At 58.3% G+C, this 24,231-nt stretch overlaps 1 protein-coding gene across 5 annotated transcripts in view; it reads left to right on the forward strand.

Annotated features, from left to right (window-relative positions):
- Positions 1 to 174: 174 nt before the first annotated feature.
- AK8 (adenylate kinase 8) overlaps positions 175 to 24,231 on the forward strand; it is a 121,777-nt gene continuing 97,720 nt past the window's right edge. Inside the window, exons 1-5 of one of the 5 annotated variants that reach the window (XM_066254615.1) lie at positions 175 to 298; positions 2,769 to 2,853; positions 9,265 to 9,314; positions 12,245 to 12,358; positions 19,521 to 19,589. In XM_066254615.1, coding sequence (XP_066110712.1) covers positions 215 to 298; positions 2,769 to 2,853; positions 9,265 to 9,314; positions 12,245 to 12,358; positions 19,521 to 19,589 — 402 coding nt within the window. In that variant the 5' untranslated portion in view covers positions 175 to 214. Of the gene's footprint in view, positions 299 to 2,768; positions 2,854 to 3,369; positions 3,603 to 9,264; positions 9,315 to 12,244; positions 12,359 to 18,845; positions 19,001 to 19,520; positions 19,590 to 24,231 lie in introns of those variants that run through there. The other 4 variants (XM_066254617.1, XM_066254616.1, XM_066254618.1 and 1 more) reach the window with 4 other exon arrangements.

Raw genomic sequence — 24,231 nt, forward strand, 5'->3', positions numbered from 1 at the left:
CTGTGCGGCCGGGCGCGGAAAACACTTGTCCATGTTGGGCGAACGCGTGGGGCGAGGAGCACGAGTCCAGGCCCCGCGGCGCGAGCCAATGACGTCACGAAGCGGCGCCCCTAGCGACGGCGGTCACTAGGGAACGGCGCGCGCGCCGATGACGTTAAGGAGCGGCGCCCTTAACGACGGCGGTTACTAGGGAGCGACCGCGCTGCACCGCAGCATGGACGCGACCACCGCGCCGCACCGCATCCCCCCGGAAATGCCCCAGTACGGGGAGGCGAACCACATCTTCGAGATGATGCAGGTGACCCGGGCAGCCCTGCTCTGTCGCGACATTGGGCAGCGGCCAGGGAGCCTCTGTCGCGGTGCCAGGGTGCGCGCCGGCGGCGACCCGGCAGCTGGGGGGCCACGTTTGTTACCCACGAGGCTGCCTAACTTGGAGTGTCTGACTCCTGTGCTGTCGGGACCCCGAGGGACCCCTGCTTCTGTCCCTGTCCCACGGACCCAGCGGGGGAAAGGGGGCAAGCCCTCTGACCCTGGCTCTGCGCCAGCCGGCGGGATGACCTGGAACAAATCCCTTCCTGTTCTCAGTTTCCCCGTCTGTGAAGTGAGGGGCTGCAAGAGGTGGCTTCCAGAGGGCTCATCCCCACGCTGACAATTCAGTCTGTCTGCAGCCTTGGTTTCCGAGCGGGGTGGGGAGTGTCCGAGCTCAAGATTGGCAAGCTCATCTTCTGAGGTGGCCGCCTCCTGGGACAGCATCCCTCTGGTGTGGACAGCAGCAGCATTTCCCACCTGCCCCTTCCTCTTCAGGGCCAGCAATTGCTGGCAGCTTCCCAGCTCTCCTCCTGGGTTCCTGGCCGGACTAGGCCCCCACTCCCTGTATGACCTTCAGCAGAGCCCTGCCCCGGCGTGTGCTTCCGGGGTCCCTGCTGCACCTCCTGTAGAGAAACGCTGTCAGGAGCTGTCCAGCCACTCAGATGCTGAGGGCCAAAGGGAAGCTGGAGCCCAGTTTCCAGAGCATCTGTCTGCTCCTCTGGGTCTTCCTCATCCCAGAAGCATCACTGTGACACACCTGTGGTCATTTGAACCTCTGACCTGCACATGGGAGAACAGAGCTTAGACTAAGAAACGAGTCTCCATCTCTCCAGCAAACATATGCTTCCTTTGGAAGGTGTTTACTAATAGAGGAAAGGGAGAGAGAGAGAGAGAGAGAGAGAGAGAGAAATTTGAGTGACAATTATAAAGCAAGTGGCTGGTTGAGTTATAAGCTATCAGGCAGTGGGCAGAATTGGGGAGCTCCAGGGGGCACTGTGGTCTGCTCTAGAGAACTTGGTGTATCGCTATAGTGTCTGTTGGAAGGAGCAGTCCCAGAATTCTTGGAGTCCAGTCCTTAGTCATTTGTGTGTCCCTCCATGGTTTTTTACCATTTCCACATTTTCCATTAAAATAAAAAAATTTTTTAGACCCAAAGGAAGTTACAAATATTGTATGGAGTGCGGGTGGACCCTTCCCCCAGTTTCCCCCAGTGATCACATCTAATAGCACTATTGGTACATCGTCAAAACCAGGACACTGACTTTGGTACAAGACTTCTAACCAGACTATAGGCTTTAATTGGATTTCATTATTTTCATCTGCACTCTTTTTTGTTTGTTTGTTTTTTGGTGTACCCACCATTCTATGAAATTGTATCACCCGTATAGATTCATGTAACTACCAGCATGTTTTCATTTAACTTAATCATTTAAGTCAACCCATTTTTTAAAAACAAAGTAATGTTCTCGTCCTGAGCAATATCCTTGAGATCATAGGTCTGATGTATTTTTCTAATACACATTAGGTATGCAACTATTTGAAAGTGAAATTAGGACTGTTCATCTGTGAACCATGTAAAATCATGTCCCACCGTCTCACCAGAGATCTATGACTAGGAGGCTCATGCAGCCATGCGGTGTAACAGGAAGCTGAGGCCCAGAGAAGGAAAGGGACTTGCTGGTGAGATTTGGAGTGGGGCTAGGACTTCTCACAGCTCAGGGCTCTCTGCCTCACGGGGCGGAGCACCCTGTGCTCATCGCCAGGGCTGCCGGGAGCCCCTGCTGTACCACCAGCTCCTCTCAGCTGCCCTGTCCACCCCTATGCCTTTGTTCTCGTTCCCTGGAAGCTCTTTCCATTGGAATTAAATGGCCAGGCATCCCAGGACTGTTTAGGATTTTGGCAGCTAAATATTCTGTCGCACTCCAGAGCTACTTTGGTAGCAGCGATGGCCGTGTCGCCCTGCAGACATCTGGATTGGGTACTTACTGTGACCGAGCCAGGGGACAGGGGAGAGGCAGAGACGGGCCGCGCGGCGGCTGTGGGAGCCTATGGCAGGGTTCACCTAGTGCATGTGGTCAGGAAGGCACGTTTGCGTCGAGACTTGAGGACTGAGGGGCCCGGCTCCCAGCCGAGGCAGCAGCATCTGTGCAGGCTCGGGTGCAGAACTGCGAAGTGCAAAGGGACCGAGGAGAGAGGGCCCCGGCCCTGAGTCAGGAGCGCCGTCCCTCCGGGTGCCTTCCCAGAAAACCCACACAGCCCCTCCCTCGTGCCCCTGCTCACGGGGGCCCAAGCGGGGCAGGGAGTGGGTCCCCAGTTGAAGGCGTATTGGTGGGGTGCAGCGGAGAGAGCAGGCCTCATAGCTATCACCCAGGATGCCCAGGGTGCCGGGCCACCTGAGCTGGGGGTTGTGGGTGCCCTTGCTGGTGTTAACCACCTGCGTGTCTGCCCTGCACCCACAGAACATGCTGGAGCAACTCCTGATCCACCAGCCCAAGGATCCCATCGCGTTCATGCTCAGTCACTTGCAGCAAGACAATGATAACGGTGAGCACTTGGCTGAGGGGGGGAGGGCCCGGGGGGGGGCCCCTCCCTCCTCCTCCCAGGAACAGCTGTGAACCATTCTGTCCTCCTGCGTCTGAAGGGAGGTCAGAACAGGGTGGGAGGAGTTTTGACAGCTTGAGCTGGTGGTTAATTGAGAAATGCTTTAATTTCCTTGGGAGCACAACTAATAAAAATTTTCTCGCCGAGTTATTAAAAGGGAAACTTCGAGTGGCCCATGGAATCAATTATCGGTGCTTTCACATGCCCCAGCGAGGTCGCCTGTGGGGTGTACGCTCTGTGATCTCTTCACCTGTCACGTGTAAATTTGGTCTCTGGTCTACCTAGACAGGCAGCACTTGGGTGTTCCTGATGGTCTCGTTATTGGCATCCACCGATGAGTCCCAGGGCTCCCCACACCTTGGCCCGAGTGCGGGTCAGCTGGACCCACGGCCAGAGCACAGAACCTGGGAGTGGGGAGAAGAGGCTCCGCCCCTCAGTTGATCTGGTGGAGGAGGCTCGTGCCGTCCTGTGTGAGCTGCCAGGAGGGCTGGGCTCATGGAGCTTTGATGTTTCCTTCATTGGAGCCGGAACCGCTTTGAAGGAGGTACCAGCACACCAGTGAGATCAGCACCTGCTGCAGCTGAGACAGACGGAGGCCTGAGATGCCTCGTGGTGGGGTTCAGAGGCCCAATGAGAATGGACGCTGAGTAACTTTAAGAAAAAGAAAGTAAGAGGAGACTCCAGTCCTGCAGGTAAGCCGGGCACACCTGGGCTTCCCGGCGACCTCTGCCCGCAGGTCCTCATGGTTTCGGGCGTGGCCACAGGCCACCAGATCGAGGGGCCATTTCACACACCTCGGCCAAGTGGTTCAAAGAGAACCCCCCCGCTGCCCCTTTCTGAGGCTCCAGTGGGCAGCACTGAGAATGGATGTTGACTGTGAGCCCGTATTCCCCCGGTGGACATGGAGCTGGGACCTCGTGGGGTCAGGAGGGCCACCTTCTCCGCCACCCACCTTGCCTTCCTGTGTTCCCGGCCGGAGCCACTCTTCAAGAGCCTGGAACTTGGGGCCAATTCCATCTCTACGTTTCGATCTTGCACCTCTGTGTGCAGAGATCACTTGCAGGGTCAGACCATCCACTTCACCAGAATTGTTAAGGTCAAACATCACCTTTCTGGTTTTTTTGTTTGTTTGTTTTTGTTTTTTGTGTTTTTTTTGTATTTCTCTGAAGCTGGAAACGGGGAGAGACAGTCAGACAGACTCCCGCATGCGCCCGACCGGGATCCACCCGGCACGCCCACCAGGGGGCGACGCTCTGCCCACCAGGGGGCGACGCTCTGCCCACCAGGGGGCCATGCTCTGCCCCTCCGGGGCGTAGCTCTGTTGCGACCAGAGCCACTCTAGCGCCTGGGGCAGAGGCCAAGGAGCCATCCCCAGCGCCCGGGCCATCTTTGCTCCAATGGAGCCTCGGCTGCGGGAGGGGAAGAGAGAGAGAGAGGAAGGAGAGGGGGAGGGGCGGAGAAGCAGATGGGCGCTTCTCCTGTGTGCCCTGGCCGGGAATCGAACCCGGGACTTCTGCACGCCAGGCCGACGCTCTACCACTGAGCCAACCGGCCAGGGCCACCTTTCTGTTTTTGGATGCAGTGCAGCCGTCGTTGGCTGGACAGTCATCTGGGGCGCTGGCCTCGTAGCCACCGCCTGCCGCCGCCTCCACACCCTTTCTACCCACCTGGGTCCCGTGGCTTTCCAAGGCTGCCCTCCGTGCAGCCTTGACCCCTTCTCCATGTTGTCCCTGCTCCGCTGCTCTCAGGCCTGGGCGAGGCACCCAGACCTGCACGGTTCAGCTGCAGGCCAGTTTGTGGCCACCTGCTCCGTCAGTCACTGGGTCCCACTAACCACTGTTCCGGGGGTTGACTTCTTCCGCACAGCCCTCCACCACTCCTCCTAGGCCTTGGGCAGCAGCTCTCATAGACGTGGGAACCTCTCTGCCCTTTAGCTCAAGTCCTAACTGCTCAAGTGAAAAGAAGAGAGGGGTGTGTGTGGGTCTCTCTCCTCGTGCCCGGGTCTCCCTCCTCGTGCCCAGGCCTCCACCTGCAGGTGAAGCAGGAACGTGGGAGGCAGTGGGGAGGCAGGGGAGAGGACGTCACTTCTGTGACTTCTCTAGAAGTGGGGGGACGCTCTGCTCAGAAGACAGGAGGCGTGTGGAGGCCCCCTTGACATCCTGCGGGCATCTCGACTGCCCTGGGCCGGCGGGTCAGATCGTCATGCCTCCTCCTAGCCACACAGTGGCCTGTGCTACCTGGACCCTGGCCCTCGACCCTCTGCTTCCGGGGCACGGGTGCCGGGTGGGTGGTGCGGAAGAAAAGGCTCGGGACGCGTCCCAGAGAGCGGGCGTGCGGTGGGCGGTGAGGGGAGCCACACCGCACGCAGGCTGGCGGCCCCTCCGGCGCGAGAGAAGCCGAGCGGGTACAAAGCGAGCATTTACAGTAGCCCTGGGCAATATTAAAGCGGGCGACGGTGTATATAATGGTGCGTTTCGTTTCGTATCAAACGTTTGTCCAGGAAAGCTGTGTATTAAAGCTCCAATACCTAAGGGTTTTCTTGTGAATTTTAAATCATGCTCCTAGTTAAACCTCAAAAGGATCTGTGGATGGAAAGGTTTTTTGATTTCCTTTGAAGTGGTTTGAAGAAGTTGATTACGCTTGGCAGTCAAGCAGCCTTTTATGACACTGTTTATAAATAATTACTCATGAGCAGGGCTGGAGTTTCAAGGTGTTAGGTTTTAAGAAACTGAAAATTAATCAGATAAATGTGCGAGGAGCCGGGGGTGGGGGGGCCGTGGTGTGCTCCCTTTTCAAGCGTTTCCACAGACGTGTGCGATCTGGGGGTCACTTGCGGGGGCCTGGAGGGGCGGTCTCCCCAGCAGCCTCTGAACCCTGGCACCAGGTTGGGATGCACGGGCGACTTGGGAGCTGGCCTGTCCCCCAGCCCTCTTGTCGGGGTGCAGCTCCCTTCGCCTCGGGTTCCGCGGGTCTGGCCCAAGTTCTGAGGAGCTTTGGCGCACGCCTGCGGTTAGCGCTCAGGTTAGAGGGGCAGCGGGGAGACAGGCACATGGGCCGACCCCCCCCCCGTGCCCCCACTCTGGCTTGGGGAAGCAGGCCTTCTCCGCACGGTCCAAGCACGCTCTCTGCTTCAGTGCACGGGCCTCTCCACCCTCGACTGCCCTCCCAGCTGCTTGCACGCCGTCTCTCCCTCCCCGAAACCCTCCATGGCACCCACCCCAGCCCAGTCTGTCCTCGTTATCTCCCCTGACCAACGCTTCCCAAGCCTCCTCGTCTCCAGACCCATCCTGTTGGTTGCGTCCAGGTGGCGCACCCTGAGGGTCTTGCCCTAGGCTGCAGGCTCTGCAGAGGATGGTGTTCTGAGTTCCCTGGTCAGGTGAGCTCAGCTAGGGATGTGGGCTGGGAGCTGCTCTCCCTGGGGGCCCTGTAGGTGACAGTGATGATGTCCGGTGTCAGCCCCATAGCCCACGTGAGTGACACCACTCCGGGCACGGCTGCAGTGGCTGGTCCCCAGGATGTCAGCGCTGCTGTCCCCAGTTCCCGCACCACGTGGGGCATTGTTCCCGGCAGGTGGCCGTGGGCCTGGCTCCTGCCTGGGCAGGATTCCGTGAGTCTCTCTGGTCTCTGACTCAACCGTATCTGCTTCCTGTGGCTAGAGCCCGAGAATGCCAAGTGGCAGAGGGCACCTTTGTCAGGAGGCAGTCGTGGTGGTGACAAAGGTGACAACCACTCAGTGACCACAGCAAGTGAGGAGGACAGCCAGGCAGGAGGCCGCTGCAGGCCCACTGCGTGTGTGGCTCGTTACAGTCCTGACTGCGGCAGGGGAGGCTAAGACTTGGGCCCTTTCCTCGGGGAGCCGGCTGTTGGATGGGGTCAGCGATACCACCAGCGGTTCAGCTGTGGCACAACACTTGGGTTGGGGTGAATAGGACAGTCCCAATGGGAAGTGATGAGTGGGAAGGTAGGAACGTGGAAAACATCTCCAGGAAGAATGAGGCGGCTCCAGATCAAGGGAGGGGATGGGTTGGGGTGCCGGGCAGGCGGGCAGGAACCCCAGCAAGGCGAAGCTATTCAGATGACTGGGACACTCCCAGCCTTCTGTTAAGGTCATGCCCTGCTAGGTCCTAGAGGATTTAAAGGGACTCAGAGCCCTTTAGCCAGAAGAACAGTGGAAGCCAATTGCCCTGACTAGATAGCTTGGTGGATTAGAGCATTGTCCCAAAGCGCAGAGGTTGCTAGTTCAATCCCTGGTCAGGGCACTTACAGGAACAGATCTATGTTCCTGTCTCTTTCTCTCCCTTCTTCTCTCTTTAAAATCAATACATAAAAAGTATATATCAGGCCCTGGCCAGTTTTCTCAGTGGATAGAGCATGGGCTCAGTGAGCTGACATCTTGGGTTTGATCCCCAGTCAGGGCACACATGAGAAGTGACCATTTGCTTCTCTCCCTCTCTCCCTTCTCTCTCTCATCCTCTCCCGGAGTCAGTGGCTTGCTTGGTTTGAGCATTGGCCCTGGGTGCTGAGGATAGCTCAGTTGGTCTGAGTGTCAGCCTCAGGCACTAAAAATAGCTCAGTTGATTCAAGCATCAGCCGCAGCCACAGGTTGCTGGGTGGATCCTTGTTGGGCACATGCAGGAGTCCGTCTCTTTATCTCCCCTCCTTTAACTTAAAAAAAAAGGATAGTGAAGCCGAGTCCATGACACTGAGGGGCAGGACGCATGGCGGCCAAGCCTACCTCTGAGAGAAAAGTGTGCGGACGTGTGCTGAGCTGGGGTATCACAGCATGTCCTGACAGGCGCCAGGCAGTGGGAGGTTCTCCAGGGCACCTGTCTGCCCCTTCCTGCCCCACACCCCCACCTCATATCACCACCCACAGGAGAGGCTTTGGGTGGCAGAGAAGCAGGTTCCCTGCACGTCACACGTCGGTAGGGTTGATGAACCAGACTCACAAATGTCTGGAGGCACAGAAAACAACAGTGTCCTAGAGCAGTCAGTTGGCGACATGTGAAAATCATGCAGCAGCAGAAAGCCACGAGGTGTGTCCAACATCAGCCGTGTTCTTGAGGAGAGAGCAACTCCTCATCAGAGGCCAGCAGAGGGAGGAGGACCAGTCCTTGCTCTGGTCAGTGTCCGTCTGATGCGGTTACCCCGTGACTGTCCCCAGGGACCAGGGCTCCCCTGGCCGTTCTGGGCAGCGTCCGACCCAGTGCCGAGCACAGAAGAGGTATTTGCGGAGCGAGTCTGAATCATCTTGCGCTTTCCCTCTGCGTTTTCCCTGAGAACGAGAAGGTGCTGTGTATTTGGGCAGAGGGCTAATAACCCAAGCAGCCTGGCTGGGCGTCGGTGTGCTGACCATTCCCTGCCTGGCCCAGAGGGACCCTCTCAATCCTCCTCAGTGTCCACTCCCGGACTAGAGATGGTGCTCGTCCGTCCTCTACACGCCGGTCCCCTCCTGGTGGCTGGGCAGGAATGGGCTCTACACGTAGACATCAGAGGCTCAGGTGAGCTGGGGTGCACATCTGTCCCCTGTCCCTGACCTCGGTTCTGTGCCCCTTGCTCCCCACTGTTAGGGGGAAAGGTCACGATCAAGGTGACGGTCAGCGATTCGTCTGTCCAGGCGCCACGTTCTGTTTCCTGCGTTTTGACCCCTGCACACACCTTCCACGCTCTTCTTAAGAGGCTGGTATTTCCCAGCGGCCAGCAGCCCCCTGGCCCTCGGGCAGCCACCTTAGGAATTCTGCGGGACCAGGAACCTGCCGGAGAGGGACTGTCTCTGAAGCAAGCACCGTGTTCCCATTTGCATAGAAATGCCCATATTTGCAAACAAAGACCTTCCTGGCTGGGGTTCTATAAATCTGGACACACACTTCAGGTTCTTCCCCGTGACTTCCCTCTGCAAAATGATGGGGAATACAATTTGCTAAATAAAAGGGCATAAATATTTTTTAAAAAAAGAAAGAAAGAAAGAAAAAAAGCTTTGAAGGTCAATTTACATAAAATACAGCTTTATTTGAGAGCATGTTCCAGAGACAAAGTCCCTGTTTAAAATGCTTTATGGCGTTTGAAATCTCAATTGTTCCTGATATTTATTAGTTTGGCAAACAAGTTCCCGTGACTGTGTCTTCCTGGAGACAGAAAAATAAACCATCTGGGTGATCACTTACCTCTCTAAACACAGAGAGAAGGCTCTACGGTGGGAGCATCTCGGAACCTCTGGTGACAAACGGCCGTGTCACTTGCAGAAAATGAAATCCGGGGAGAAGAGAAATAAATACCTCCGGCCTGCGATGGCTGTTGCACGGGAGGCTGCCCTGTCATGTCGAGCGGTGACATTCAGATCTTTTTATTCCACAGTGCCGAAGATTGCAATACTGGGTCCGCCAGCCTCGGGGAAAACCACGATCGTAAGTGTATCATGTTAAGTGTCGTGATTCTGCGATCTCTCATCCCGCAGAGCTGGGCCGAGACCGCACCTGGGCGGGTTTCCATCACCACCGAGCTCTTCCTGCTTCTTAACTTTCCTTCTGGTAGCAAGAGGCAGTGTGTGTTCATAGTAGAAAACCCAGAAAATACAAAAACCAACCAACCAGCCCAGAAATGTAACATCCCTACCACGCAGAGGCAAGCATGAACGTTTTGGGGCGCACCTCCCAGGGTTTTCTCGGGGCCCCGGGACGCCGTGTTTGCACACCTGGGGGTTGTTTTCGGGTGACTCGCGAGGTAGGGGTGCTGGTGGTCAAACAGCACAGCCCTTCCGGAGAACCCGGCACGGCATCTTCCGATTCACTCCTAACGTCTCGACCACGAACTAGGGCAGCCGACCAGAGGGGCGCATCCGCTCTGCTCCCGGGCTTTGTAGGGACGTATCGTGTTGCCACGCTGTGACAATTCTCCTTTCAGTCCAAAGACAGCACAAGATTAAAGGCACAGTGGATGTGCCACCACGGTCTCGTCCTCCTTGGAGGTGGCCCTGTCCTGTAGCTGGTGTGCCCCATCCTACCTGTGGGTTTAATCTTTAAGCTCCTTTTTTTTTTAAAAAAAAGATTTTATTTATTGGCCCTGGACAGTTGGCTCAGCGGTAGAGCATCGGCCTGGTGTGTGGAAATCCCGGGTTCAATTTCCGGCCAGGGCACACAGGAGAAGTGCCCATCTGCTTCTCCACCCCTCCCCCTCTCCTTCCTCTCTGTCTCTCTCTTCCCCTCCCGCAGCCAAGGCTCCATTGGAGCAAAGTTGGCCCGGGTGCTGAGGATGGTTCCATGGTCTCCACTTCAGGCACTAGAATGGCTCCGGCTGCAATGGAGCAACACCCCAGATGGGCAGAGCATTGGCCCCTGGTGGGTGTGCCGAGTGGATCTTGGTGGGGAGCATATGGGAGTCTGTCTCTTTGCCTCCCCGCTTCTCACTTCAGAGAAATACAAAAAAAAAAAAAAAAGATTTTATTTATTCATTTTAGAGAGGAGAGAGAGAGAGAAGGGGGGGAGGAGCAGGAAGCATGAACTCCCATGTGTGCCTTGACCAGGCAAGCCCAGGTTTCAAACTGGAGACCTCAGCGTTCCAGGTCAATGCCCCATCCACTGAGCCATCCTATTTTTTAAGGGACAAAAACTTGGTGCAGTTTTAGTCACCTGAGATAGGACTTTTTCTGTCTTCAAAGCCCAGTTAGCTAGCCTCAGTCCACCTCCCATAAGGACTGTCACCACTGGGCACTTGCCCGGGCCTGGGCGTGTGGGGCCGTCTCCTGATGGGCTTGGTGCTGACGGTGGCCAGTCCTTGCACATAGTAACCTGCGTCTGCCCTGCTTTAGAGTTTGTGTGGCTGCTCTGTTCATTTCTCCGTCCATCCACCACCTGTCCACCCATCTCCCTGGCCGGCCGGCCGGCCCTCTGTCTGTAATTTTCTACGTTATTCCACAGGACCGGGCTGCAGGCTGTCCCCTTTCTGCAGCCCTCCCGCCCAGATTGCTGTTTCATAGCCGGATCCCCGGGGCTTTCGGCCCTGGTCGCTGTGAGCACTACCAGGGTGCTCTGGAAAGGCAGGGTCCGCTTCTGCTGACTGGCCAAACCAGCCTCTCCTGGGGAGGACAGAGGGGACAGTGAGCTCAGAGGCCAGGGTGGTCGCTGCTGTGCTGAACTAGGCTCCCTGAGCCCTGTCAAGGGACGTTGGTGCCCCAGCGGGAGGGTGCTCCTCAAGGGGCGTCGGCGCCCCAGCGGGAGGGTGCCCTTCAAGGGACGTAGGCGCCCCAGCGGGAGGGTGCTCCTTTGGCAAAGGGTTTTTGTCTCAGAGACATTCAACACCCGGGGATCCTTCCATTTCTTCCTTCCTTCCTTCCTTCCTTCCTTCCTTCCTTCCTTCCTTCCTTCCTTCCCTTTCTTTCTTCTTTCTCTCTCTTTCTTTCTCTCTCTCTCTCTCTTTCTTTCTTTCTCCTTCCTTCTTCCTTCCTTCCTTCCTTCTTCCTTTCCTCCCTCCCTCCCTCCCTCCCTCCCTCCCTCCAGCTCCTCTCCAATCACACGGTGGAATTTATGAAGCATTTGTGACTCAGGAGCGAGACCTTCTTCTGTGAAGTCCCAGCTTGGCTGCAGCAATGGACTTTGCCTCCCAGAGGCGGGGCCCGATGGCGCTGCCTGCCCTGTGTTTCAGCTACAAGCCTTCAGGCGAATTCACTGTCCCCCGCTACTTCTGTGTGGGGACACACGGAATCTAACTTCACGGTAGACAGTATAGAGTAAAATCCAGAGGGCCTCAAAGTGCTCTTTGCTGTGACACCCCCACATTGTCTGGCAGGAGGACAGAGAGAAGTGAAGTGCATACCTGCTCAGGGGACCTTCAGGGCCCTCAGAATTATCTTGGATGCCCAAATGGTCATCAGTATAAGCTTGGTATTAACATTTTATTACATGACTAGTTCTTAAAATGTATCCTTTCCTTGTATATGGGGTCATGCGTTTGGCCAGAATAGGTCATCTCCCCATGTTTAAGAAAAAGTCCATATGGAGTGTGGCTGTGACCCCCACGTAGGCCCTGTCCCTGCATTTCCTATTCTCGTTGCCTGTTCTCACAACTCCTGGTCCACAGACTTGGAAAGGCTCACCGCGGGCAGCGGCAGCGAGGCCCGTTGGTTGGTTTCAGCGCGGTGTGGAGGCAGTGGGTGGGTGGAGGAGAGGTGGCATCTGAGCGGAGGTCCTCGGCTGGGAGTGCTGGGGGGGAAGTGTGCCCCCTCCAGCCAGAAATCCTTATGCCCTGTGGCCAGTCCGTTAGGGCAGGACCCGGCACGTTAACGGAGTTCCCTCCGTGACAGCTGGCGCTAACCTCTTCTTTTCCTCCGTCCTGTCTGCAGGCCATGTGGCTTTGCAAACACCTGAAGAGCAGTCTCCTCACCGTGGAGAACTTGGTAGCGAAAGGCTATTCCTTCCTGTCTGACGGCGCCAAGAGGCAGTACCAGAAAACCAAGGTAGGACTGGCCTGGGGCAGCCAGCGCGCCCGGGGCTCCCCACCGCCACAGCCCCACTCAGCTCCCAGTCCCTGGTGGGGTAGGTGAGAGGCATGGCTGCGGCACTGTGAGACGCGGGCAGGACCTGCCAGGAGGGGGAGAGGGCCCGCGTGGGCGCGACGGAGGAGGGGGAGAGGCCCGCGTGGGCGGACGGAGGAGGGGGAGAGGGCCTGCGTGGGCGGATAGAGGAGGGGGAGGGGGCCCGCGTGGGCGCGATGGAGGAGGGGGAGAGGCCCGCGTGGGCGGACGGAGGAGGGGGAGAGGCCCGCGTGGGCGGACGGAGGAGGGGGAGAGGCCCGCGTGGGCGGACGGAGGAGGGGGAGTGGCCCGCGTGGGCGGACGGAGGAGGGGGAGGGGGCCCGCGTGGGCGGACGGAGGAGGGGGAGGGGGCCCGCGTGGGCGGACGGAGGGGGGGAGGGGGCCCGCGTGGGCGGATGGAGGAGGGGGAGAGGCTGCGTGGGCGGACGGAGGGGGGGAGGGGGCCCGCGTGGGCGGATAGAGGAAGGGGAGGGGGCCCGCATGGGCGGACGGAGGAGGGGGAGAGGCTGCGTGGGCGGACGGAGGGGGGGAGGGGGCCCGCGTGGGCGGACGGAGGAGGGGGAGAGGGCCGCGCAGGCAGCCACGCTGGTGGGCTGGAGGTGCGGGGTTAGTGCCAGGAAGGGATCCTGAGTGGAGTGAGGAGCCTGTCTGGTACCGGTGGAGCACCCGAGTGGAATCCATGGGTGCAGGTGGGGTGGGGGCTCCGGCCCATAGATGACCTGCCCGCTGGCTGGCACTGGGACAGGAGGGCCGAGCTGGCAGGGTTCAGGGGCGGGGCCCAGGTGTCCCCAGAGTGTGAAGACCCCGGTGAGCCCTGTCAGGGCGCCTCCTTCCGCCGCTGGAGCCGCCCTCCTGGATCAGGCAGTCCCAGCCCATGTGTCCCACTGACACATCCCACAGGGTGGGAGTTCTGCTTCTAAAATCCCACCAGCCCTGTGCCTGAAAGGCATTCTTAACAAGGCAAGTGTAGGGCTTGATCATATTGTTCCTCTTTGATACAAATAGAGACTTTGAAATATTTTTTAAAGACCCCTTTGGACCGTGAGCAGGTGTGTTAGTCTGAAAGCACCACTGACGGGGTGGCTTGGAAACAGCAGGTCTTTCTGGAGGCTGGAAGTCAAGATCACGGCACCAGCGGTCCAGCATCTGGTGACAGCGTCTCTCCTTGTCCTCACGTGGCAGAGAGGTTAAGGAGGCTCTCTGGGGCTCCCTTCAGGAGGGCACTAACCCCATTCACGAGGGCGCCACCCTCACGATCTCATCACCTCCCAGCACTGTCACTTTGAGAGTCAAGATTTCAACATATGATCTGAGGGGTCAGAAGACAAACATTCACACTTCAGCAGGAGGGGTAGGCCCCCTTTGGGTGGCCTTCACCGAGACCCCGGCTGTCCCTTGTTTGTGAGGGAAGACAGCTGAGAGCAGCAGGGTCCTCGTGTTGCTGAGCACAGGTGTGTAAGGTGCGGTGTTACCAGCCTACAGATCCTGTGGAGGTTAAGGAATCGCCCGGCCCCGGGTGGGATTCAGGCCTGTGAGTGTCCCAAGCAGGCGTGACGCAGGTGCCCAGGGCCGCCCCCACCTCTGCGGAGGGTGGAGGCTGTGCTCGGAGGTCACTGTGTCCTGTCTTCATCTGCATTCACTGAGAAAGGTCTTTACCCCGTGGCCACGTGGTCACTTCCTCCAGGAAGTTGGCGGTGAGTTTCCCGGCCCCATGGCCGCCAGTGAATGGTGGCTGGAGGGTAGCTCTCCTGACCAGTGTGCAGGGTCTGAAGGGAGACACACGCACTGACCCCCAGGACCAGAACAGGGAACACCCCCTCCTGGGCTCTGTGGTCAGGAGCCGGGCTGCCGCCAGGCCTCCCCTGCCTCTTGGAACTGCTTCACCTTCTGTCCCCACTCTTCCAGCTGCTCTTGGCCACTCGTGACCACCACCTTGTTCCCAGGCTCCAACTGTCCACAGAGTCTGCCAAGGCCCGTTTCTCAGGACAGGATCTGCATGGGCCAGCTGTCCAGCTGTCCCCAGGGCCTGGTCAGCCCTGGAGAGGAGTGTGCACCGCGGGCTCGGGGAGGCCGCAGAGCGTGGACACGGCTGACAGGGCCCTGGTGGGGCGACAGCATTGGAGTCGCGGGGTGTGACCTCAGCAGACTCCCACCATGAGTTTGCTGGTCAGAACATGATGGAACAGAGGGGGCCTCATTCAGCAAGGTCAGCCGCCCCAGAGAGGGCCAGCTCTGAACGAGTTAATCCAGAGCACATCCTGCCCCCCCCCCCCCCGTGGCCGGCCTGGCCCTCTGGGCGGGGGCAGCGATGCCCTGACTGCCCTCCCCCTGCCTTTCCTGTCCCCACGGACCTGCAGGAGCCAGAATGTGTGCTTATCGTGTGAGGGGACACTAGCTTTGAGGCGTAGGACTAAGGTCTTAGAAAGAAAGTGGTTATCTCATTTTCTGCAGAAGATAAACTTTTTCTTATTTGGTGGGGGTGCCAGAGTTATTTCCAGGATAAAGATGCTTTTATTAGGTTTATAAAATTCAACGGAGAAGAGGGAGTTTAAGGAAATTCCTCCCGGGTTTCATTACGCTAATTATGGCATATTTCAGACCGCATCACAGTGCTTTCAAGGACGTCTTGCTGGGGTTCTTTGGTTGGCAGCCCCGGTGGAGGGAGGATGAAAGGTAGGGAGAGGGGACCCATCGGGAGGAGCAGGTGCGAGGAGGAGGAGGAGCGGGTGGGGAGGTTGCGCGGCCGCGGCCGCGTGTGGCGCTGTCACAGGTGGCTCCCGCCAGGCCAGGCCTCTCGTTAAGTGTCGTCTGAAGATCATCTGCTGATTTGGAGCCTTTACAGTCCTTTCTTACAAGTGACAATGACACTCCAGAAACCAGATTTTCTCCTGTTAATCAGGGCTCTGCCCTCTTACGCATAATTCTGTTGGCCAAGACGTCTCCGCCGTAGGCATTTCCAGATGGTTTCTGCCGTACGTCCTAGTCACCCGTGTGCCGTGGGAGAGCCAGGGAGCTTCCAGCCTCGGGGGTCCAAGGTGCCACAGAGCCAAGCACTACCCGGGATACGGGGCCTGGAGACTTCATGCAGCCCGCAGCTTCTCCGGCACGCAGTTTGCCCCGGAAGTGTTCTTGCAGCCGCTGCTGAGTCCCGGGCCCTGGCTCCAGGCTGGGAAGAGCGCACGGCTGCAAGGCCTCGGGGCTCCAGGGCCATCGCGCAGCCGAGAGCCCAGAGTCAGGCCAAGTGCCACCAAGCCCATGTGGCAGGGCTGTGCCTGTGGGCGCCGGGGCTTCACGGGACCATGGACTGGACACAGGTGTTGTTTGTTTTTAACGAAGTACCACGAAGGTGCCCAGAAGCAGTGAGATGCATGTGAGAACTCGTGTGGACCAGCTCACGGCTGCCTGTTTCCTGACGGCCCAGCGCCTGCTCTGGGTTATTTCAGAGCCGACCCACCCACATCTCATCGTGTCCAGGGACAGTTCAGTCTCCCTCCGTGGAGAGACCGAGTGCAGACAGAAAACGACCAGGCTGCATATATAAAAATAGGTCCCTGACCCACAACCGGCAGTGACCTGTCATGGAACCCAACCTGCTCTCTACAGAACCCACCCAGGAGGCAGCGGGCCGTCACCCGGAACCCAACCTGCTCTCTACAGAACCCGCCCAGGAGGCAGCGGGCCATCACCCGGAACCCAACCTGCTCTCTACAGAACCCGCCCAGGAGGCAGCGGGCCGTCACCCGGAACCCAACCTGCTCTCTACAGAACCCGCCCAGGAGGCAGTGGGCCGTCAGGAAACAGGCAGCCGTGAGCTGGTCCACACCCGGACTTGGGGAGCTCAGACCTCTGTCTCTGGTTTGATCCAGGAAGCCCCACCATGACTCCTGTAACAGTTGGTCCCAAACACCAGGACTTAGCTGCTGGCTTGCCAATCTTTGTCCCTACTTCTGCCTTATGACCAACCGGTGGAAGCTCCCGTAACCAAGCACGTGGGACGCCTGCTCCTGGGTGGCCGGGGAAGGTGCGGCCTCATGAGGACGCCCCCGAGCCTCCCCTTTCCCCCTGGAAGCCCCCCGCTCCTCGGCCTGCCTCTGAGTCTCTGCCAAACCAGGCGACGGTGGCCGGTGGCCGCTCCTCCGCCAGCACCAGCCCTGACCCGGAGCCTCTGTTTTTCTCACAGGGGTGGTCATTTATTTCCACACTCCAAGACATAAGAGCTCTTTTTCATTAAACAGACAGTGTCACATTTAGAAAACCTTCTGATCTTTCTCCAGTGTCCAGTCAGGGTCAAACTGTGTTCTTCCTTCAAAGCCTCGGCCCTGTTCCACCCCCACCCCCCCTCCCCACACTGCCTGGGACCCCCTCTCAGAGCTGGGAGAGGCCCTGCTCTGTGAGCCCTGGCCCCTGCTCTGGCTGCCCTGAGAAGCAGCAGCAACTTTGAAACGACACTCACCTGGAGAGGATTCTCTGGCCAGTTCTCAGCGAGCTCAGGACCCTTTGGGGGAGGGTGGGAGTCTGACAGACCAGACTCGCTCCTCTCCCCCCCCCCCCCCCCCGCTCTGGAGGGAGGTGCGTGCTGGAGATCAAAGTGCCGAGGACTCCCGAGCAGGCGTCACCCAGAGGTGACACGGGGACATCAGGGGCCCTGAGAGGGGGGCCTGGTGACGGACCGCTCTGGCCGCGTCATCCTGGCGAGGGGCCTCCGGGCACAGAGCCAGACGGTGAGCCTCCGCCGCCGGCTGCCTGGGACCTGCAGCCCACCGGCTCAGTCTCCAGGGGAGGGGCCCCCAGGTTAGCGCCTGGGGTTCCGCTCCTAATTGGAACCCATGGAGCCGATGCTGCCCTCGACAGCAAGGAGGCAGGGTGGGTGTCACTTTGACATGGGTGGCAAGGTGAGGGGCCAGGGGCTTTACCTAGGCTGGGCCGTCTCTGTGACCAACAGGGGCTTCAGTGGGCTCCATCATGGGTCCCTGGTTCTCTGCGGGGCTGGGGTGGGGAGCGTGACAGCTCCGGAGTGGGGGAGCCCGGTTCCCGGGAAGACAGTTTGGCAGGGCTCTGCGCAGCGGCACCCTGGGAGCCCTGGCTGCTGCTGCCTGACACATCAAAGCTGGCGTCGGGACAGACCTGCGCAGGGGGCACCCAGGGTGGCCCAGCTCAAAGTCACCAGCCTGTCCCCTGCCGTGCCCCGCCCGAACCTGTCGCCTCACAGCCCACGTTTGACTCTCTGCACACCCTCCACCTGGTCCCCCTCCATGTCCCCGTGTCCCCCGTCCCAGCACCTGTTTGAATGCTGTCTCCTGGGTGGGTGTTGTCAGGGAAGGGAGACGGATCTCAGGATACTGGCCTCAGGATGTAAACTGGCTCTGTCTGGGTCAGGAGGGAACAGGAGGGGTCAGGCAAGGATAGGAGGGGGTGGTGAGGAGGGGAGGGGCAGGCCTGCTCCCTGCCCACCCCCCTCCCTTGCCAGCCTGGGAACATTTCTTGGGATAGCTGGGAGGGTACGGGCACCGGCAGACACACACCCTTCCTTCCGGCAACTTCTCCCGTGTGGGGCCGGGCTCTCCAGTGGTTGGCTTGGCTTAAGACACCAGGGGTGGTTCCCAGATGAGCAGCATCACCTGGAAGCTTGTTAGAGATGCAGATTTTCAGCTTCACTCCAGAGCAGCTGTGGCAGGAGCCCTGAGGGGCGGGGCCCAGAGGTCGGTGCTCTAACAAGCCCTTCCGGGGTGCATGTCCAAGTTGAGAATGACTGGCTTATGCAAGGAATTGGTGAGCTGGGGGGTACAGAGGTGTCTCACGAGGTAATGAAACTCGGGACTGAGTGCTGGCTAGACTCCCATCTGTGTCTGTCTTGGGCCTCTGTCCCCTACACATCATTCACTCATTCATCACTCATCCACTCATTCGTTCTCTCTCCTGCTAACTCTTGCTGCCCACTTTGTAGCAGTCATTGTAGCCCCCCTAACTTTCAAGTGGACCCATGACAAGTCTGGTTCCCCACAGAGGCGCCCCCTTCCTCAGCCTCTCCCTACCTGCTCTGCCTTCCTCTTTCCACCCCATGTCTCTGGGAAGGCCATCCTGGGGGTCAGAGACTCAGTTCCTCTCTCCCCCTTTGTTCCGGCTCCATTCCCCTGCATCCCCCTCAGATCTGCAGAGTGGCTGCTGTAGCTCCAGCTCTTACGTTCTTTCGGCTTTGGATCCAGTGGAAAGGGGAAAAGCAAGGGTTCCTGCCCTGACGTGACAGCCAGGTCCTGGGTCTGGCTCTCACTGGCTGGGATTGAGTCACGGGCAACCCCTGGATCAATCACAGTGGCTAGGGGTGGGAGATCCTGATCAACTCGGACCAATCAGGGCCCTCCTCTGGATCGGCGTGTCCGCTTGACTCCACTGAAACCATAGCAGCTGAAGAGGGAGGCTCCTTACAGGAACTTGGGGGTCTGTGTTAGAGGAAGAGGGGAGTGTGGATGCGGGGGCAGAAGATAAAAGCAGAAACTACAGTGTCGTAAACTCCCTGCCGCCAGCCAGCTCCTGTGTAAGGCCCGGAGAGGTCAAGACCTGCCCCAGGTCACCACACTGGCTGGAGCGGCAGCAGCCGCTCTGTAGCCGGGAGGGGGGAGCTTGACCAGGACTGGAGCCAGCCTGGGCCCGGGACTGGGGGGCGGAGCCCTGATGCTGGGGATGGGCCGGGGCTTTGCTTTACGTGAGGAAGGTGGGGGAGGGGTGTGGGTGTGGGAGCACACCTGAGTGGGGGCACAGGTGAGCAAGAGCACGGAGGAAGTCCCTGTGGACATGCGGTGGGAGGGGGGGCATCAAAGAGGTGGCCGGTGGGAACGGAGCTCGGGGAAGGGAAGGGCCAGTGGAGCCAGGGCCAGGGCAGGGTTCGCAAGGCGGCCTGGCCGTGCAGAGGCCACGGGGCACTGCTCAGGGACTGGAGCAATGGTGTCGACAAGTCTGGGCCTTCGGATCTCAGCTGAGCCTGCGGGCCTGCCCACCGCATCCTGCTGAGCTCAGCACCCACGTCCAGCCCTGAGCTCAGCACCCACGTCCAGCCCCCGACTCCTGTCCTGTGTGCTCTTCCCTGCAGTCTCTGCCCAGCATGCTGCTCGCCAGACTGGTCCAGGTGCGCTTGAGTGAGGACGACTGCGTCAAGCGGGTAAGAGAGCCGGCTAGAGCCAGCCCGGGGCCCCCTCCCAGGGCGGTGGGGCTTCCTCTCCAGCAGGGGGAGGATGAGAGGCATGTGTTCCTGTCCTAGAGCAGCGGTGACCGAGGGCCTGCAGGGAGGGACCCAGTCAAGGCCAGTCTGCGGGTGGGGGTCTCACCCTGCATGGGGGGAAATGACCAGGTGGACTCTGGGCCGTTGATCTGGGCGCCTGTAGGAAAGAGCCGGCAGGTGCATGGGGTCACGGGGTCACGGGGAGCCTTCAATGTGGGGACAGTTGTGGAAGTGGGGGTAGAGGGTGGATAGGGCAGCCAACCAGTGCTGACGAAGCATCTGAGATGCCCTGTGGGGAGCTGGACCTGGGGGGCATAGGGAGAATTGAGGGCACCCCAAACTCACCTTCCATCCTCTGACGCCCTCCTGTGCCCTCTTTGAAGGTTGAATCAATTGCTACTGGCCAGTCAGCGACTTAATGAATTGTACTTTTTGTTAGGAGACCTCCATAAAAACCCAGTAGGACTGGGATCGGAGAGCTTCCAGGCTGGTGAACGGGGAGGTGCAGGGAGGGTGGCACTCAGCACCTGGCATGCCGGGCCCTCCCCACGTGCCCCGCCCGGCGTCACCTCCCTGCCGCTCCTGAGCTGGGCCGTTCTGTAGCAAACCCGTGAGCTAGTCCGTGAAGCATTTCTCTGAGTTCTGAGCCAGTCTAGCAGATTGAGGGAGCCCAGGGAGGGCGTCCTGGGAGCTCCGGTTAATGGCAGCGGGTCGGAAGCACAGGTGACCGTCTGGGTTGGCAGCTTTCTGTCTGAAGTGGGCTTGAGCTCTCAACCTCTGGAATCTAGGGCTATCTCTGGGTAGGTAGCGTCAGAATTGAACTGAATCTTAGGACAGACTCCAGCTGGTGTCTAGAACTGCTTGGTGGTGGTGTGGGAAACTCCCCCCCACACATTGGAAGCGTTGACTGGAACCCGAAATGAGGGGCAGAGAGGGGGTGGGGGACATGGAGGCACAGTGAGCATCTGCTGTGCACCAGCGGGTGCCTGGTGGGGGCGTCGCACACACGGGCTCCTCGGAGCCTCACAGGAACCCTCTCCGGCCCGCACCGTTACTTCCCCGTTTTACAGATGAGAAAACGGAGGTCCGGCTGTGTGATTTCCAGTATCTCCTCCCAGTCCCCAGCTGGTCTTACTGTTCTCACACCAGTGGCTTTCACAGAGCACATTTTCTGATTCTAAGTAGAAAAGTTCAATTTTTTGAACTTTTTTTAATTATCCATTTTAATTTACCAATTGTATTTTTTTCTTACTATATCTCTTTGTATAGTTTTTTTTATTTTTATTTTCTTTCTTTCTTTCTATTTTATTTTATTTTATTTTTTGTATTTTTCTGAAGTTGGAAACGGGGAGGCAATTAGATAGACTCCTGCATGTGCCCGACCGGGATCCACCCGGCACGCCAGCCAGGGGGCGATGCTCTGCCCATCTGGGACATTGCTCTATTGCAACCAGGGCCATTCTAGCACCTGAGGCAGAGGCCATAGAGCCATCCCCAGCGCCCGGGCCAACTTTGCTCCAGTGGAGCCTTGGCTGTGGGAGGGGAAGAGAGAAACAGAGAGGAAGGAGAGGGGGAGGGGTGGAGAAGCAGATGGACGCTTCTCCTGTGTGCCCTGGCCAGGAATCGAACCTGGGACCCCTGCACGCCAGGCCGACGCTCTACCACTGAACCAACTGGCCAGGGCCTGTATAGTTTTTTTTAGTGGATGATCTAACAATTACTTGCTTTCTCACAGTCTGTTTAGAATAATTTCAAACAGAATGTGCAACGTGGTCCCTTTTCCCTTCTCTCTGTATGCTGTCCTTGTTTTAGGTGTTCCATCTGTATACACCGGAAACCCCAGCTCGCACTGCTATAATTTTTGCTTTCAGTGATCGAATGTATTTTTTTCTTTTTTTATTGAGAGGTGGGGAGGCAGACAGACAGGCTCCGCCTGTGCCCGGACTGGTATCCACCTGGCAAGCCCCTTGCCGTGGATTGCTCTGCCCATCTGGGGCTGCTGCTCTGTTGCTTGGCAACTGAGCTATTTTAGCACCTGAGGCCGGGCCGGCGTGCAGACGTCACCAGGGCTGTTTCATCCTCTCCAGCCTGGAGAGGAAGGGTCCCCGGCGCCCGCGCAGTGTCAGGACCTGCGCGCTCCTCTGCCGCTGCCCGAGCCAGGAGGCGCAGGCCCACCTGGCCCTTCTCTGTCCCTGCCTGTTGCCCCTCTCAGGTTCCAGGCTGCCTGAGGCCAGGCTGGGGAACGCTGGTGGGTGCTCTTCTGAATTCTGCTCTTCTTCCCTGACTTACTTGCTACTGCAGACTTAGTTCTGAGTCCTCAGTGGCTGAACCATGTGCTCCGCCCGCTGTTACAGCAGCGTTCAGAGGGAGGGATGGTGTGAGGTGTGCGTCCTGTCCTGCCCAGCACCAGAACTTGTGTGCTTTTTATTTATTTATTTATTTAATTTTTTTTTCCGAAGTGAGAAGTGGGGAGGCAGAGAGACAGACTCTCGCATGCGCCCGACCTGGATCCACCCGACATGCCCACCACGGGGCGATGCTCTGCCCATCTGGGACGTTGCTCTGTTGCAACCAGAGCCATTCTAGTGCCTGAGGCAGAGGCTATGGAGCCATCCTTAGCGCCCGGGCCAACTTTGTTCCAATGGAGCCTTGGCTGCAGGAGGGGAAGAGAGAGATAGAGAGAAAGGAGAGGAGGAAGGGTGGAGAAGCAGAAGGGCGCTTCTCCTGTGTGCCCTGGCCGAGAATGAACCTGTGACTTCCACACACCAGGCCAATGCTTTACCGCTGAGCCAGCCGGCCAGGGCCCAGAACTTGTGTACTTTTAAAAAAACATACACATATGTGAACATGTACACACACACGCACACGCACCCTCGCTCAGTGGATTGAGTGTCTCAGCTCTGGACAGGTACCTGGGCATCTCCCCAGTGCACATGTGAGCAAAAAGTAGTTCTCAGAGGCTGGCACTGCGTGGTCCTCAGCCATGTGTGTGTCAGTCTTAGGAGAGGAGAGCAGCTGTTGTCTGGGTCTCAGAATCTGATCTGAGCAGTGTGTTTTCCTCTGATCTCAGACTGTTCACTGTGAGCTGCTGGGTGCCCCGGACTCACCCTTCGCGACCTACACAGTCTCTCGAACACGTGTTGAACTCCTATAAACCTCTTCTGAGCTCGTCTAAGAGCTGGGTCCGCACAGCCTCTCTGCACAGGGCCCTGAGACATAGGCCCCGTGTGAGGGGACCCGGGTCCTTGCCACAGCTGCCACCAACATCAAATGGTAATAACATTTCTTATTGGTATTGTTAATTATAAATGATTATTGCTGTTATACTCTATGACTGCGTTGTGCCTCATAATTAATACTATTGGTGGAATTTTTACCATTTATACTAATATTGATACTGATACTAATCACCATGACTGTTGCCGTGCTGGCCATGGTGCTACCAAGCTGATGACCGGCGAGTGGGACACGCAGTCCGGCTCTCTGGGCACATTGCAGGCGCGCTGTGTAGAGAGGCTGCGACCGCGTCCCGTGGACGGTGACCACGGCTGGGCGCTCAGGGCTGCGTGCCGCGTCCACGATCTCATTTAACCTTCAGGACAGCCCAGTGCAGGCGGGAGGATGTCACCCTGCGTGAGGGCTGCAGAATCTGAGACCCATGGGGTCCTGCCCACGGCCCCACGCTCAGCCCCAGGACCGAGATGCCCGCACGGGGTCACGCTTTGGCCACTCTGCTCTCTGCTTGCCGGCGCTCACCGTGTCCCTCTGGCGGGCGCGTCCCTTCCTGCGGCCTCACAGTCCTGGTTCTGGTCGACCCTGTCCGAGCCATTGTTCCCTGCCGAGCACAGAGGAGTCTCCTTTCATCTGTGTTCAGTTCTCTCCCGCACGATAAGGGGCACCCGGCCCCGTTTCATCTCTCCCCGGTGGAGACAGGACCGCAGAGGAGAGGGGAAGGGCCTCATTATGTTCAGTGGTTGCTCAAACACAAGACAGACCCTCATCCAAAATAAACAGGCTTTCTTGCTTTTAGGGAGAAAAATGACACATATGCATATTCATTTATATGGTAATTATTGTTATTTAGCTACACAGGGACTGGAATCGGTAATCTGGAGCACAGAAGAGATGCAGGGATAGTGTTCAGGGAAAGATAATGCATTCATAGCATTCATAGCCCATCAGGACTCCGTAGTTCCTGTCGGTGCCCCCCCCCCCTTCGGTGTAGTGCAGTCTCTTTGAAGAATCTCTTTGAAGTGACCGTCAAACGCATTAGAGAACGAGAAATGAGCGCTTTGTATTGGCCCTGTCAAAGGCAGGAGGGCTCTACCTGTTGGGGACCCACTGGCCTTTCTGAGGGACAGCCACGTGCTGTGCTTGAAGTCCAGGAGTGTCCAGTTCTTTGGAAGCCCATCTCTAGGGCCAAGGGAAGCTGAGAAATAAGGTGGCGAGTCCAGGGATGCGGAGGGGGAAGGCTCAGCACCGGAGGGGCTGCGAGCCTCCCTGTGTGTCCGCGCTGCTGGGCGTCCTACCCCGTCCTGGGCACCCGGCACCCGCCAGGCTCCGCCTCTCCCCGTCCTCTTCA

The sequence above is a fragment of the Saccopteryx bilineata genome, chromosome 2, assembly GCF_036850765.1.
Source record: "Saccopteryx bilineata isolate mSacBil1 chromosome 2, mSacBil1_pri_phased_curated, whole genome shotgun sequence".
NCBI classification, from domain to species: Eukaryota; Metazoa; Chordata; class Mammalia; order Chiroptera; family Emballonuridae; genus Saccopteryx; species Saccopteryx bilineata.